We start from the raw sequence: 17,012 nt of genomic DNA, 5'->3' as shown, positions 1-17,012 counted from the left end.
AATTGAGACTAATATGATTACGTAGTAAGAAGAGGAGAGCTGGGAGGTTCGACTTCTGAATAAACATTAGCTCTACCGTATTCCATATCCAGTGCTTTCCACAGTATCAGTAAAGGAGACAGGAAGGAAAATACTTTTCATTCAGTTAATGCTACTGTAGACTACTAATGCAAGGACTTCCTGTTACTCATCAATTTAATATTAAATTTCCCTTTTAGACTTCGCTTATCTCCTAATGCCGTTCCTATCTTCTCCACTTTTGTATGTCAGTCCATTCAGTCATCACATTTTATTTTAAAATTGTACTGTACATTTTTTTGAGCTTAAACATTGAAGACAACAGAATTGGCCAGTAATGAAAGCAATAGTTCCTTTGCTGGGGTTTCCATTTATTTTCATTGTGCTATATAACATGAATTTTCTTCATGGGTGGTTGGCAAGAGAAGAAAACATAACTTTCTGTTCTTAACCTTTCCATTCTGAGGATGGATGTTAATGCCTTTTATAAACCATAACCCACTGTTATTAACTGGGAAATGAGAATATAGCCTGATGTTCTACAAGCTTAGATGACACAGACTGGAAAAATTGATCAACAGGAAACACTGCATAACAAGGATTCAGCTAGAAGCAATATATCAAATACACCATAACTCTGACGAAGATACAGTATCTGACCAACCACTGAGTACCTTGACACATAGGGGAAATATTTTCCTGGAGAATTACTGTTGGAACTAGCAAAAAGGCGTCCTCAAGCTATCCCTCCCTTTTCCAGGAACCAGTGCTGCTTTTCTCTGCCAAACTCTTTTCCTTATTCTAATCTAAAGGCATAGTCATTGCTGTTGAGCAGGAGTACCCAGAAACTTTTGTGCTTTTCCCAGTGGAAATGATAGAACTTCAAGCAGTTGGATTGCTCATGTTAGGTAGCGTATCTTGAAACACCACTTTCCCTGAAGAGCTAGCTATTTCATGCAGAGACACTTATATGCATTATTTGTTTAATACCTAATTGGTGTCTTTCCTATATGTTTCAAAAATGTTGTTCTGCTGATTTTCCCAAGTGTGTGTGAAGACTATGGTCCTTATATGTTTTGGTTTTTTTCAGTGATTTTGATACTCTTGAAACATGCCTGATTGACATCAATCCTTTAGATAGCCACAAAGAAATACAAAATACAATTTTTCCTTTCCTTTCAACTACAGAATCTCCATGGAGCAGAGACTCCATGCACAGCAATTCAAGAAAGCCTTGACCAATGTGCCTGTCATCAGCATTAGGTGAAGTAACAGAAAACCTGATCTGGAGATCAATAGCTAAAGAACAATACAAAGAAATTGATCAATATGGTCTACTGAAAAGTGAGTTTAACAAATAGGCTGAAATTCATTATTTGTCCAGAGTACCAATTTGCTTATGGTATAGCACAGCAACATGGTATCAGCATTCTCTAAAGATATTGAAAAGCTGAAGAATGTGGGAAAGAATCACAAACATTATTTTGAGGCCTGAAGGAAAGTGTTGCAGTAGAAGGCAGAGAGTTCAATCTGATTTAATTAACAAGAGAAAAAAATGGAGAAGTAATTCAGGTACAAAGGCCCCTAGTAAGAGAATATACCAACTATTACTCTAAATCAGTGAAGACATTCCAACAACTGCTGAATGGAAGATGAAGCCACACAAATTCAAATAGGAGGCTTAAATTTTAACAATGAGAGCAATTAACCTTTAGAACAAACATGATGGATTCTCCATCTCTTTGTGCCTGCAGATTAAAACTTGATACCTTTCCGCAAGTTATGCTTTAGAACAAAGCTGTTGGGCTCATTATAGTGATAAATGGCTGATATTTAATGACCTGTAACACAGAGGAGGTGAAAGTAGAAGATCTCAAGGTCTCTTCTGGATTTAAACTTTATGAATTCATGGTGCCTCTTAAATTTGGGAGCAAGGACACTAATTAGGGTCAAAGGGGATATTTTGGCCTGCCTGTTCTAGTCAGATTTCCTCATCCAAAACTTAATCATCTGCTTAATAAAGCACTAACATCTGCACTGGTATAAAACCAAAAATAATATAGGATTACATAAGTTACCTTGGTGAAGGGAATAGAAAGAGGGACAAGAACTTTTCTCATGATTTCTCCATAAGCTCAATTTTTTTTGAATGGCAGAAGATACCAGCCTCTACTCATTATCACTGATGTGCTTCTTTGAAGTACTTTAGAATTTTGTTGATCACAAAAATGTGTGATTGTGTTAATGAATGTGAATTAATGACTTCACTAACTGGAAGATCAGTGAACAAATGTAAATGCATGCTTGCTTAAGCATAGCTAATGCCATGAACAGTTTTTTTCACCTTCAATTACAGTTCAGTTATATTTATTATGCCAATAATATTCATGTAAAGGTGGAGCAGACATTGGAGTAGTGTGATAAACGGAACGATGCCAGAATTTGTCAGCATAGTGTAGTGTTACAAGAGGAACTGCATATATCACGCACATAAAATGTGGACATTAATTTTTAAGGATTAGTAATACTTTAAAGGAACTAATTCAGGGTTGGGATATTGTTCCTGTTTTACAGGTAGATTTTAGCAACCTGATAAGTTTACCAAGAAAGAAGAAATGGCAGAGCCAAGACAAGAATATGGTTCTTCTGACTTCACAGTAGAACACACTGCCTCACATGGCAGTGTCAAAAAATGGTAAGCCTTTACAATTTGCAAAATGTTATCAAGCATAAGGGGTCAGACTCAGTAAAGGGTTGTAGGAACTGAAAGTTGATCATCTGAGGTGTAGCATAGAATCTAGAACCCTAAGCAAGATAACTAGCTTCCATATGCAAAGAATCTGGATAATAACATGATCCAAAGTAATTAACATATTAATCACCGATACTTACAGCCTTTTTTTTAAACTGTGACTGTTTAGTCAATAGAAGACTACTAACGACCACAGGTGCAAATCATAAAACTCCTTTTTCAAGCACCTGTTTTTTCAGGAAAATGCTTCCTTCTTAAAATTCACTGCACTGAACCATTCTTTAAAGACAGCTTTTTGCATCATTCCAAAGAATGAATGAAGCTTGATTCTTTAGAATATTCCAACAAGAACTGGTACTTGCCCTTTCTTCAGTAGTCACTGTCTTTTTCATTCAGGGGATAGGTTTGGATCTAATTCTCTTTCAGCTAGAGGAAAAATAAATTCACTTTTCTGCCACTCCAGTAGGATACCCTAGGGTTCCACTATTCAGTAAAGAATTTAAGATGTAGCGGGATAGAAAGATAACACAGATATAACACAGAGACTGGTGCTCTTGCAGGGCAAAAATTATGTCTGATCTCAAGATGTTGGTTGGATATCAAACAATTTTGATTAGTTAGTTTCCTGGTTTCAGCTGGGATAGAGTTAATTGTCTTCCTAGTAGCTGGTACGGTGCTATGTTTTGAGTTCAGTATGAGAAGAATGTTGATAACACACTGATGTTTTCAGTTGTTGCTAACTAATATTTAGACTTAAGTCAAGGATTTTTCAGCTTCTCAAGCCCAGCCAGCGAGAAAGCTAGAGGGGCACTAGAAGTTGGGAAGGGACACAGCCAGGGCAGCTGACCCAAACTGGCCAACGGAGTATTCCATACCATGGGACGTCATGTCTAGTATAGGAACTGGGGGGGGGGGCAGGGGATGGCCGCTCAGGGACTAACTGGGTGTCGATCGGCGGGTGGTGAGCAATCGCACTGTGCATCATTTGTACATTCCAATCCTTTCATTATTACTGCTGTCATTTTATTAGTGTTATCATTATCATTATTAGTTTCTTCTTTTCTGTTCTATTAAACCGTTCTTATCTCTACCCACGAGTTTTACTTCTTTTCCCAATTTTCTCCCCCATCCCACTGGATGGGGGGTGAGTAAGTGAGCGGCTGCGTGGTGCTTAGTTGCTGGCTGGGGTTAAACCACGACAGTTGGTGAGTGCTCTGGGCTGCCACTTTCAAAAGAAAGTGGTAGCTGCAATTCTGCTTTCTGAATAGCCCCATCCTGCTTTTGTTTAAGTATGCCCCGAGAAAAAAAACAGAAATGTCCTTGGGGTACCTTGCTATAGGAGTATTCTGACTTTAAGGAGTTAAATGCAGACCCTTTTCAAAACGGTAACCATTTAAGACACATAGCTGAGCTTTGGGTGGGCACATGTTAAGAGCCACACTTAATCTCTGGGCTTATTAGTTGTATGTTAGGAGAAAGAAAGAAACAGTAACTTGACTGGAAGTTCAGTAAGGCAAGTAAAGGGAGTTTTTGAATGGCTGTAAGAGCTTGAGGGAGAGGCAATTGGACAGCTGGAAATAACTAAACCTCCACCACTCCATCATTGGATTTCTTGCAATCTCAATCATAATGATTTATGCAATTAAAAAAGGGTTTCTGCAGGGTAATTGGGTTTCTAGGTTGGAAGTTTGTCATGGTTTAACCCCAGCCAGCAACTAAGCACCACACAGCCACTCGCTCGCTTCCCCTCGACCCAGTGGGATGGGGGAGATAATCAGAAAAAAAAAAAAGTAAAACCTGTGGGTTGAGATAAAGACAGTTTAATAGGACAGAAAGGAAGAAAATAGTAATGATAATAATAACAATAATAAAAAGACAATAATAATAATAAAGAATTGGAATATACAAAACAAGTGATGCAATTGCTCACCACTCGCTGACTGATGCCCAGTTAGTTCCTGAGCAGAGATCCACCCCACTGGCCAACTCCCCTCAGTTTATATACTAGACATGATGTCACATGGTATGGAATACCCCTTTGGTCAGTTTGGGTCAGCTGCCCTGGCTGCGTCCCCTCCCAACTTCTTGTGCCCCTCCAGCCTTCTTGCTGGCTGGGCGTGAGAAGCTGAAAACTCCTTGACTTAGTCTAAACACTACTTGGCAACAACTGAAAACGTCAGTGTGTTACTAACATTCTTCTCATACTATAATCCAAACCATAACACTGTACCAGCTACTAGAAAGAAAATTAACTCTATCCCAGCCAAAACCAGGACAAAGTTCTAGTTCACTGAGTAGGGATTTTGAATACAATAAAGAGGACAACAAGGCATATATTCAAGAAATGGAGAGAGATTTACTAAGGAAGCAAACATTCAATGTTACTTCCAAGAACTTACTGTGAAAAGGTGCTTTTCTAGTTCTTTTTGGATTGAATTGGATGTCTTTGTCCTCTTTGTACTACGTGAATAATGATTCATAACATCCCTGGTAAGATGCTCTTATTGATACTGTAAAACCAGGCATCCCCACCTAGATTGAGATTCCTGGCCAAGCCTTGCAGCAGTGGCACTTGCTACAATATCATTGGTCTGGTCTCAGTTCTCCTGTCACAGAGCAAATATAAACAGAGAATTGGCTCCATCATTCTTCACCAAATGATATGTGGATCCAAGGGAACCCACAATTGTAGCTGTTCCTAACTCTGTTAGCTGGTGTGCAGCCTTTGGCAGAAAACTTGAAAATAATATAATGCTTAAGAAGATAATATGAAACTTAGAGATAACTGGTATAATCTTCCTTCCTCCTCATTCAGTACAAAAGTCTGAAAGATATGATAAACTTGCAACAGCTAGTCTCAAAGGTGTATTCTTACTGGAGAATGTGATCTCATATTGCTAAAGCAGTGCCAGCTGTAGCAGAATTGAACCGTGATGAAATCCTTGTCTGGCTCTGGAAGTGAGAAAGTTCATGCCTGTTCAGCCACCAATTGCATAAGGTATCATGAAATAATCTCACATGCCAGGTTATTAGTGATCCTGGTTCGTGACCTAGGGCTGCTCAGCAAGTAGGATTCTGTGATGTAATGAGGGGTTGTGACATCAACAATTCACTACTATGTTTGCCAGCTTGAGATGCTAAGCCAGAGTCACCTCTTTTTTATTATGTAGTGCTTGGTATACCTGTCATGCAGCTGCATCTCATATGAACTCATGTGGGAGTTTAAGATTTAAGGAGCAAAACAAGGCTTGGACCAGCATGTAAGAAGAGATCTCCCTCTTACCTTGTCCTCTGTTAATAAAGGATGTCTGAAAAGGATTGTGATAAGGAGAGTTGCTCTGCTCTTGAATTACTGGATTTCAAGAATGCTTTGAAGCAGTTCCAGAAACTAGTTGAAAAAATGGTAACCCAGAAGACAAAGGAGAGATTAGGCTTGTACATTAAAGATGATGGTAAGAGATACTCTTTCTGATGGAAAAGTATAATTTTCATATGGAGAGAAGGTGTCATAGAGACAAGACTATAAGAAAGACCTCAAATTAATGTTCAAACTGTGATTTCTTGATTTTTACAAGAAATAGGCAGATTACGCTATGAGAATGCTTTTTTCCTGTTGACTTCTGGTCAAGACATAATGCTATGGTGATTGCTCACAAAATATAATTGATGGAGTTGCCACATATGCAAGTTAGCACAATGTGAAGTTTCTAGTGATCTGTAAAAGCACAAACCCAATGAATTTTGTAAATCTAGTTGCTTAATTGTAAATAATGTGGGCAGTTTTGCTTTTCTCAATGTAAGTGGCTATTCTTGCATGAAAGGATAAAGTTTATCCTAGACACCATTCAGGTTCAAATCAACAAACCAGAATCGTGGTATGAAAGTAAGGGAAGAAAGAAAAGGAGAGAATTTTTCACCTATTATTTTATCTATCTGTTTCCTGTCATGCACTGCAAATCAGGTAGTTTTGAAAAGACTGAACATTTAAGGCTAAATTTTTTATTTTTTTTTTTCAAAATGCTTTAGCGGATACACTGTGAGGAGCTAGAACTTGCATGCTATTGATATTGAAGGAGAAATAAAACAGGAGATGGGGGGATAAGGAAGGAAGCTGTAGCTTGCCAGTTTTTAACTCTGTGGATATTGTCCCTCCCATACAGATGAGATAGACTATGATAAGTTCTATACAACCACACAGACACTTTTTGGTGCAGAAGTCAAGGATCATAATATTAAGACCTTTTTCAGGAAGATTAGCAACAACCTTGATGCAAGGACAGAATGGTGTGAGGTAAGGATTTGTAAAGCTTTATTAAATATAAACAACTAATTAGAATCTTAAAAGGTAACAGTATTTAGCTGTTGATTATGTGTTGTGCTTGAGTCTGTTGTTCATGAGCTCCATGGCATACTGGGGCACTCTCATGTTGTTATTTATCCTGGCCACTATTCATTTCCTAAAAAAAAAAAATTATTTGGAAAACAGATATGCCTTTGAAGCTATAAAATTAGACAAAATGTATTGTTTTGAATTGATCTAGACAAAAACTAAATTGGAGAACTGGCTTAGAGTAACTTACTTGTTGCTGTTATCCTATTCAAGAAGTTATGTTTAATTTTAACAAGTTGAGAAAGAAAGAGGCTCCATGTTTAGTTTGATAGTAAACAGTTTAGAAACTTGCATGTGTCCATTTGTTGATTAAATGCAAGTTTCCAGGGAAGACATTTGAAGATAGGAGGCTAAAATCTGTCTTTGGAATTTCTTTTGTGAAATTTGAGTGATGATATCCATTCTGGTATATGCCTTGGGAGCTGAAGGAGTTTGTAATATTGTAAAAATGTAGCTCTTTCTAGCTTGTGTTATTCTGTGCCCTATGCTATTATAATTTTAGTTTAAGTAAGAAAAATCCTATGTTCCTAGTGCCAAAGCCTGGAATGTGGAGCTTGAGCATCAGCAGATCAGTATTCAGTGTAAGTGGAAGTTGTAAATATGAAAATAACCCCTAGAGGCATCCCTAACCTATTTCACTAGAGTGAGGACTAGTTCTTTCAGGCCATCTTATCAGTGAAAGATTAAGTATGGAAGACCTTTGCTGAGCCCTGCCTTTCCCCCCTTTTTCATGTGGGTAAATAGGTGGGTATTTTGCAAATGACAGCGTTGTCTCTACAAGCTTTTTGCTAAGAGATTCCCTGTATTGGATTTTCTGCTGACTATCTCTGGCTAATTTCAGACTTCTAAATGTATCATGCAAAACAGCTTAACACATGGGAGAATCCATGCTGCTAATTCTAGCAGATTCTTAAGAGCAAGATTTGCTGATACTGTGCTGGTTACAAAATCAGTCCAGTAATTTCAGCAAGCAGGACTATTTTTTATTCCAAATATGTATGATTTTTCTTATTCCACTCTTTCAAACTGTGAGACATATCTGTCTTTATAAAGGCATGCTATTGGAGGTCTGATAAGAAAGGTTAATTGGAATGAATTAAATAAAGCCTGGTTAGGTTACATTTTTATTTGTAGGTGAATTACTTTTCTTTCCTACCCCTATCTATCTGTTTGGCATATCAGCTGAACTTGCAAATCAAAATTCTTATTAAACATTAATTATGTGCCACTGGTTTACATGAGTTGAGGAAGTTGGCCCCTGCTGTCTCTGAACCAAGATCCTTGAGCCTGTTATGCAGATGCATGTGAATACGTGTTAAAGCATGACCTAAATAAATAAAAACATTTTTCCTGCTTGTTTTGTGAAAGAGCACTGATTTGTCTACCAGAACTGCTTATCCTCAAGCAAAGCTTGATATACTAGATTCCTGACAAGGCAGGAGGATCTGGAGCATGGAGCCTGTGTACGTCCAGGTCTTCTCCTGAACTACTTCACTGATATGCATTGGCCTCAGGCTTCTTGACAAAATGCAAAATGTCTTATGACTACAGTATGCAATATGTGCTCTGAGGATAAGTCTATCTTTAACTAAACCATCAGAAATGCTTCCTCTCCTTCCTCTTCCCCTTTTCACAGGGATGAATCTGGCCTTTACTTTAAATGTGAAGCATTAGAAGTATGGCAGCATTTTCGTAGAGAGTTTTTTAACCAGTGAATTCTGTATGTATTGAGTCTGTAGATGGGCGAGATCCATATAATCCATTTTTCTGTCTCTAATGGTGGTAAATACCAAATCTTTGTAAAAAGCATGTAAAAATGAGGTAACTATGAAATAGTAGATCTGGTTTACCCCTCCTAGCTTCTGGCTGCACATAGCTTAAGGATTTTGTGTGCCAGAGTTGCAACTGCACTCTGTGTTTAGTATCCCATGATGGACTTTTAATCTATCCATTTGTAAATTCTGAACCCACCTAAAAAGGATACTTCCATAGCATCCACAGTTTTACAAATTTTGTGGAAAACTACTTTGTCTTGTTTCTTTTAAACATGGTGCTCTTTTTCTGCATGTGTTATGAGAAATAATGAACATTTGGCTCTAGAAAAGTATCTTTTATTAAGGTATTTCCCATGGATAGCATTTCAAGCAACTGTTCTATAAAAATTACTGGTTTTTACATTGTTAGAGCCAGTCTGTGTCAAGAGCATCCATCATCGTATGTTACTAAAAGATTTTGTTTGGTTTTTACCTGAAGACAGAATTGTGCAGATGGGACATAACTTCCAGCACACAGTAACTTTCCTATGATAGCATAGGTAGCATTGCATATATGGCAAGTCCTTGCTGGACTTAAAGCCATAAGGCAAGGTATTACCAAGTGGCATGAACTATAAATTCATTAGCATATTTTCATTTTATGTTACACTGGAACATCACGTTATTATCTGAACCTTGAAGATACCTAACACCTATTCTTTACATGTTATCAACAATTGCTATCAAGTAATTTCCTAATACCATCTTAAAACCAGCGTGTTCGGTCCTTTCAATTTAGTAAGGTTCTCTAAGGGAACATTTCTGGTTAATACTTCTCTTAACATTGTTTTTACTTACAATGTTAAATTACTCACAAACTTTGCTATGTCAGGCGTTAAAGATTTTCTTCAAGGAGTGCCTGCAGGAAATCTGTGAAATAGCTGTAGAGGACATCAAACATCATGTAACTGTCTTCTAGTGAATTTGCCAATAAGCCCTCTTTAACAGATAGAACTTTAGGCTGCATCCAATTCCTCTGTTATTAAATTCACCTTGTGAGAGGTAAATTTGAAATCTTTTATCTTTGTATGTCTCCTACTACTTACAAGCCATCTATTCTTCCCTCCTTCCTCTTTCAACATGAGAGGATACTTAAAGTTGAAGTCCTGGCTTTGCTCAGCATTTCTTCGAAACTCTCTAAAAACAGGGGGAGGGAAAGACATTTCTGGATTTGCTGGTACATGATATATGAGCCAAGCTCTTGAAATGGCCAGCTGCCATCAGACATGCAGAAGTACTGCATGATTAGAGCACTAGTCAAATTCTTGTAGTATCCAAAATTCTCTACATCATTTCAAACTTTTTACTGCTCTTTGTATGGGATTGGAAAGAGGTGACATAATCTCTTGTATAGGTGTGGCAATAATTACACAAGCAAGCACAGCATGTGGGCTAATAAAAGAGGTGAAGCCCCTTTAGTTTCCTTATGAAATCTGTGTGGGATTTGCCTGGGATAAAATTCCTCAGAACTCTTTCTATGAGCATTCCTCAAATTTTACCAAGTGTGAGCTGACTGACGGCAGCCTTTTAAAATGCCCTGTGTGTAAACTTCCTTGAAAAAAGAGGAGTGTGGTATTTAATGAATCTTCAGCATCTCACAGCTTGCATTTCATATAGAAGGTGGATATCAGTGAGACTATATTGAGTACTGTAGGGAGTAAAATAGAAATATTTGTTATTTCTCTGTTCAAAAGAATCCTGATTAAAGTGTTAATATGGTTTTTTTATTTATTTTCTGTTGTGGGGAGCAATATTTAACATAAAGTAACTGGAAAGTCATCCATGATGGAAGTGGTAATTCAATTATGAAATAGACAAAGATCAGACTATTTGAATCAGCTTCAATCAGACATTGACTTCTTTACCTTGACACAGCCTTATCCAGCACAGTTTGAAATATAATACTGCATTGAAAAGCTGCAGTGAGTTTTTTGCTTTTTTGTTTTCTTTCTGTTTAGTGGGAAAACTGATGGTGATATATATTACAAGCTATCTATACATTATGGAACATAAAGCTAAGCTCCTTTCAGGAGATTTGTTTTATGGGTAGATTTGTTTTATGGGTAGTCTGGGTATAGAGAAAGAGATGAAAACTGAAATAAGAAAACTGCTGACTCCTGGAATGCTCCAGATTTAGCTTACACTGAAACAGACTAATTGTTGCATTGATAATTTGATTGTTGTCTAAGCTCAATTTATATCAACGATAACTTCAGCATCAGCTTTTGATCTGCTGTAATTTTGGTAACATCTTATCTGTAATGATTGGATCAAACCAGATATTTCCAGGCTTATTCGAATGAGTTCTAATAAAATAAAATGGGATTGGTTTGTATCCTACATATGACGTGGTGGTGGTCTTTTTTAATTTTGTTTCTCTGACAAACTCTACGGTTTCAAAATGGTTCAGGTAATCCTGGAGAGTTACTAATGTCAGGAATGAAGCCAGTGTTCTTTGTTCTTCTAACAATGCCACAGGCTTATAAGTGCAGCTGTACCACAGCTCTAAAGTCTCCTTATCTCTTTTTCACCTCTTGATATTCAAAGATGTACATATTTACTTACTGGTGAGAATCATAGACCCTTTTTTTCTTCCACCCATATCTGTAGCTCTTCCTCTTTTTAATTTTTTTTATTTTTTTTTATTTTTAAGTTGACTCCATTTAACACTTCATCAGCCCAAGTCCCACTTGCTTTTCTCATCCTCCTTAGCCTTTTCTTTCCTTTTAAGTGAAACTTTTATTTTTCTTTTTCATCCCTGTCCTTCTGAGTTCCCCTGCTGCTTTTGGCACTGCTGAGCATGTCCTCAATCTTGAAAGTCAAGGAAGGGGGATACACATCACTTTGTTCCTTTGATATTTCTCTTTTATCATCTTTGTCTTTCTCTCCCCCCACCCCCCTTTCCCAGAACTCTACCCTGACCCTTTGTTCCTCTCTTCCTCCTCTCACAGATCTAATTTTTTCAAATTTACCTCTCCATATCTGGCCTCTCTTTAGCTTGACAAAATCTTCCAAATATATTTCCATGACCTTGTGTGAGTGTTCCTATTTCTTTATCTTCCTGATGTTTCTCTTTTTCAAGTACCTCCATGTTGAAGGGTTTCCTGTTTCCAGCTGTCTCCACAACAGTATACCCGTCTCAAAGGACACTTTTTTATTATAAAAAAAAATTAAAATAATTTTAAATCTTCTCTTTAGTTAAATTATGACCTACCCTTAGTCATTTACTGGCTTCAGAATTTAAAAGACCTATCCTGGACAGTCTAACAGCTATTATTTATCAATGACTTGGGAAACTGACCTCTGCATCTCTTTCCCAAATGTAGCTGGCACTTTGAAAGCTCTATTTTTTTAGTGGCAAACATCTGGAAGATGTGTAAATTGCATTTTGCTTCATCTTTTATGCTCTTTGTCAACCTCTGGTAGACATTATGGGGTGGGGCTTGTTGGGATCTCCTGTCTCCATGTTGGAGTCAGCAGAAGCCATTTATGCAGCTGTAAGGGATTTCTAAGATGCCCTTTCTTTGGGCAGTGTTCTACCTGCTGGGTAGAAGCAAAAGATCAGATGTGTAATTTTGTTATAAATTGCTTGTTTTGTTCTATTTTGTTTTGTTTAGATTTTTGGCTATTTCATAGGAGAAAGTGATGCCATGTCTTCCCAGATGAAAGAAGAAAACATGGTTTTCCTTGTATCTGAAAAACAGCAGATTACTCATGCAGGTGACATACTTCATCTTGTATCCAAAACTAATTTTTTTTTTAAGGCTGTGTGTTGCACACTTTATTGAAAGTGCAATGATAAGATCACATGTCTGCTTATTATTCATGCTGCTGCTTCTTCTTCTTATGTGTTCCAGAATATGTGTTTTTTCACTAAACTCATTACGTCTGAACGTAACACTGCTGCCTTGCCCAGTTCTCCATTTTCCTAAATTATTTTTAAATTATGAATTTGTCTGACTCAGACTATTTATTTATGTCTGTATGTCTATAGTTATTCTTTGCCTTTCTGTATTTTTTGAATAGTGTAGAAAGAACTAGCAAATCCATAATGCATTAATGATATTTAAAAATGCAACATGATTATTTAAATCAAGTATAGGATAATCTATGATATAATGCACTATTGCCTTGGAGTTGGTACCAATATGCATTTCAGGAAGAGAAAATGTTCTTTATATTATGGTTCTATTTGTTTAGATATTCTGTGTCTATAAGATGAAAAGTAATATTTTGTCATTGACAGTTGTCAAGAGACAAGATGTGATTAAGGGTATAGTGAAGGTGCCTCATCTGGATTTCACAATAACATCCTCTCAGAAAGGAGTGCTAACTATTTTTAACAATCAGGTAATTCTGACTGAAAAAAACTTTTTTATTATTCCATTAGGCAGTGTATATGGGAACGGAGTGAACTGTGATCTAGCATGCAAACTTACCCATAAAAAAAAAGCTAGATATCTTTTTTATTACAGTTAACTTTTTCTATATTTTTTAAGTACAGTAGGAAATATACATTGTTATTTTCAATTATAAACCTACTGAACAGTCCACAGAAGTTGACAGAAAGTAGAAATGGCTAATAAAAGACATTCTTAACAGAAGTTAGTTTAATAGAAAATAATCTGTGTTTCTTTTTAGAAAAAGTTTCCCTGAATACAAATTATGCTATTGGAATTAACTTTTGCATAAACAGTGGAAACCAGAGAATTAACTATTTTCTAAAGCTACTGAGAATATCTAGAATGGACAGAAACATTTATCAGTTGTTTGCAAAGAAGAGTTATTTAATACAGCAACATCTAGAACCTTGAAAGTCTTGAATTTTCTGACAGTCTGTATGACACTGCTTCACAGTTACTCCCCTTATCAGCAAACTGTAAGGAGATCTGTACCATTTTAAGTAGAAGTTCAGTCTCAAGATGCTGTTAAAGTAGAATTTGTAAATGAGTCTCCCAGATGATTATATTACTATTTAGAGGTATGCACTTCCAGATGCTATGAGGTACATCACACATCTATGCTCATTGGCACTTTACATTTGTACAATTTTAATACAACCAGTTGATTAAAAATTGTTTCAGACAATGCAGTAATGCTTTAAAGCAGCACTAATGCTTGCTAGGGGTTTTCGCTAATTAGTGCATAATGCTTATGACAGGAGTGTGTAAAGCAAGAAAGGATTCCTGTGGATGATTAAACAACAAAGCAGTACTGCAGTTTTGGTAAATACTGAAATAATTTATTTGAAAGCCTAGTTGTCTGTCCTCCAGAGCATTATCCCTCTTACGCACCTACAAAAAATAATTTCACAAAGTATAATGTTAAAAATAGCTCTCTTCCCCACCCCCTATCTCCCCATGCGGTTTTCAAGTTGAATTGCTAACTCCTCATAGACTGGACTGATGTCACTCTGACATCAGTGACTGCATTGTAAATGATTTTACACCCAGCTGCTTAACACAGTGAATTAGGGACCTCAAATCCCATTTATAAAACTGTATGTTCTGAAAATGACTAAGGCATTGCAACAGCAGTTTACTCATGATATGATCTCCGTCTCAGCTGATCTGGGCAAATGACTTTTGACTTCATTAGAATTGCTCTGATATATCTTGATGCAAGCAAGAGAAAACTCTAGTTCTTTAGCATTGCAGTCATTTGAGTCCTATTGCTAGAATATGACTTCACATCACACAGACAAATATGAAGTTAGCATCTTTTGCATCATTCTTCTTCTCTCAAAGACCAAGGATTTAAAGAGACCTGGCCTTGAAATCTCAGCTAGTGAGTAGTTTTGTCTAGTGTGGCTTTGCAGCATATTGGTAAGGGAATATGAAGGTGCTTGCCCTGAAGATGCTGCTTGGTGGGACTTGTGCTATGGATGGAGAGGCCAAAATATGAGTTCATGAGCAGTGCATTAACAAATAGACAGAGACTTGTTTTTGCATAATTGTTGCATTTTTGAGATTATTAAATATATGGTGTTCTTGGGATGCACATGTATCCCACAGAAGTCAGTGTGTTCCATGTACATGAATGAATAATATTTGGTCAGATATAATTACTGAATCTAATATAATACAGATTTTAACTGTGCTGCTTCTGGGGCATTTGACTAGTAAGAAACATACATGTGGAGGAAGAGACAGGGCCATATTCTGTTCATTCACCCTGGTGTAAATTGATGTCCAGTGCAACCAAGCTTTCCTCAAGATCAGCTTAGTATTATTCTCTTTGCTCTTTGGAAAGCAAATATAACTTGATGATTTCCTTAATTGTTGTATTATATCCTTGGAGTCAGTTGACAATCTAATGAGTTTTTATTTGATACTGGGTAGAAACTGAGAATAGTTAAAAACTTTAAAAAAACCCTAATTTACAAATAAGAATAGGAACAATAAAGAAGTTACAAACCATATAACTGCTTGTCGATTTATTAAACTTCAGTTAAATAAGAATTAATCAGATTTTTTATCAGCAAATAATTAGTGTCAGTCATGTTAGATGGCATTAAGAATACTTAATTTAGTCTGTATACATCAGGAGAGCTTTCAAGATCATCTCCTATTTCACCAGTGACAGTCTTCTGTCATCCACTATGTAAATTGCTAGTGAATCTAATTATTGACTAAAAGAGGGCTTGGAGACTTTTGTTAACCCTGGTTGCTGTGATAAGAAATCCCATGATCTCTTACATATCTACAGCTACGGGAAACTGAAGTGAAGGCAAAGAAATACTCATTTGTAGACCAGCCAGGTCTTGGCACTGGTGAGGCTGCACCTCAAATACTGTGTTCAGTTTGGGGCCCCTCACTACAGGAAAGACATTGAGGTGCTGGAGCGTGTCCAGAGAAGGGCAACAAAGCTGGTGAAGGGTCTAGAGAGCAAGTCTTATGAGGAGCGGCTGAGGGAACTGGGGTTGTTTAGCCTGGAGAAAAGGAGACTGAGGGGAGACCTTATTGCTCTCTACAACTACCTGAAAGGAGGTTGTAGCGAGGTGGGGGTCGGTCTCTTCTCCCAAGTAACAAGTGATAGGACAAGAGGAAATGGCCTCAAGTTGCACCAGGGGAGGTTTAGATTGGATATTAGGAAAAATTTCTTCACTGAAAGGTTATCAAGCACTGGAACAGGCTGCCCAGGGAAGTGGTTGAGTAACCATCCCTGGAGGTATTTAAAAGACATGTAGATGTGGCACTTAGGGACACAGTTTAGTGGTGGACTTGGCAGTGCTAGGTTAATGGTTGGACTCAATGATCTTAAAGGTCTTTTCCAACCTAAATGATACTATGATTCTATCTGAGGGATAAGCATTGCTTTCTGCAACAAATGTGGACCTAATATGCTTCAACACCTGTATGCATTTCTGCATTATCAACCAGTTCCTGTTTACTCTAGAACATGAGACACTTACCCTTCTCAGGTTCTCAGGCATGGATGCTGCCTTGATCAGCACAGAAGACCTGTAGGAGTAGGCAGCCTTAAGGAAAATTCTCTGTGCACTGTTTAATGTTACTGTACATAAAGCCAAATCTGATAACAGTGCATGGATATTAAACTCTTGATTAAAAATAGTTTTAAACTCTGCTCAAAGACTGTCCATGATGACACTGGGCATCACACTTCTATGGGAAGAAAGACTTTGATCCTAGCTTCTTGGTTTATGAAATGTGGAATTGCTGGGATGGGAATGAGGCACCACTGCTTAATTACTGATGAGGGGCAGGGGCAAGAGGAGGTGAAAAAGCAGCTGTGGGTGTTTGAGAAGGCAAAAGGTTGAAACTGCTTTTGAAAAGTGAATAAGTTTTGTTAAAGGACAAAAAAAGTAACCCTGTCTCTACTGGATGATGGTGACAGGTATGCCTACCACCCTGTGACTTTAAACACTTCAGGTTTTGAGTCACATGCTACACTGTCCACCAATAGTTAAATTTGCTGAAGGGTGCTGTACCAATATGTGTATTCCTATTTGCAGCCTAAAGTGCTACCTGTACCTGGTATTTGGCTGGCACTAGTTGACATGTCATCTGGGCCAGCA

General features: G+C 37.4%; 1 protein-coding gene across 1 annotated transcript in view; it reads left to right on the top strand.

Moving 5' to 3' along the window:
• Positions 1 to 2,598: 2,598 nt before the first annotated feature.
• Positions 2,599 to 17,012, top strand: part of WDR64 (WD repeat domain 64) — an 84,224-nt gene continuing 69,810 nt past the window's right edge. The window contains exons 1-5 of the mRNA XM_030035541.1: positions 2,599 to 2,713; positions 6,074 to 6,222; positions 6,931 to 7,061; positions 12,592 to 12,694; positions 13,221 to 13,324. Of these exons, the coding sequence (XP_029891401.1) occupies positions 2,634 to 2,713; positions 6,074 to 6,222; positions 6,931 to 7,061; positions 12,592 to 12,694; positions 13,221 to 13,324 (567 nt within the window). The 5' untranslated portion in view covers positions 2,599 to 2,633. The remainder of the gene's footprint in view (positions 2,714 to 6,073; positions 6,223 to 6,930; positions 7,062 to 12,591; positions 12,695 to 13,220; positions 13,325 to 17,012) is intronic.

Source organism: Aquila chrysaetos, chromosome 13, assembly GCF_900496995.4.
Source record: "Aquila chrysaetos chrysaetos chromosome 13, bAquChr1.4, whole genome shotgun sequence".
Taxonomy (NCBI): domain Eukaryota; kingdom Metazoa; phylum Chordata; class Aves; order Accipitriformes; family Accipitridae; genus Aquila; species Aquila chrysaetos.
Note: the sequence above shows the minus strand (reverse complement) of the source record. Positions and strands in the feature narration are given on the sequence as shown.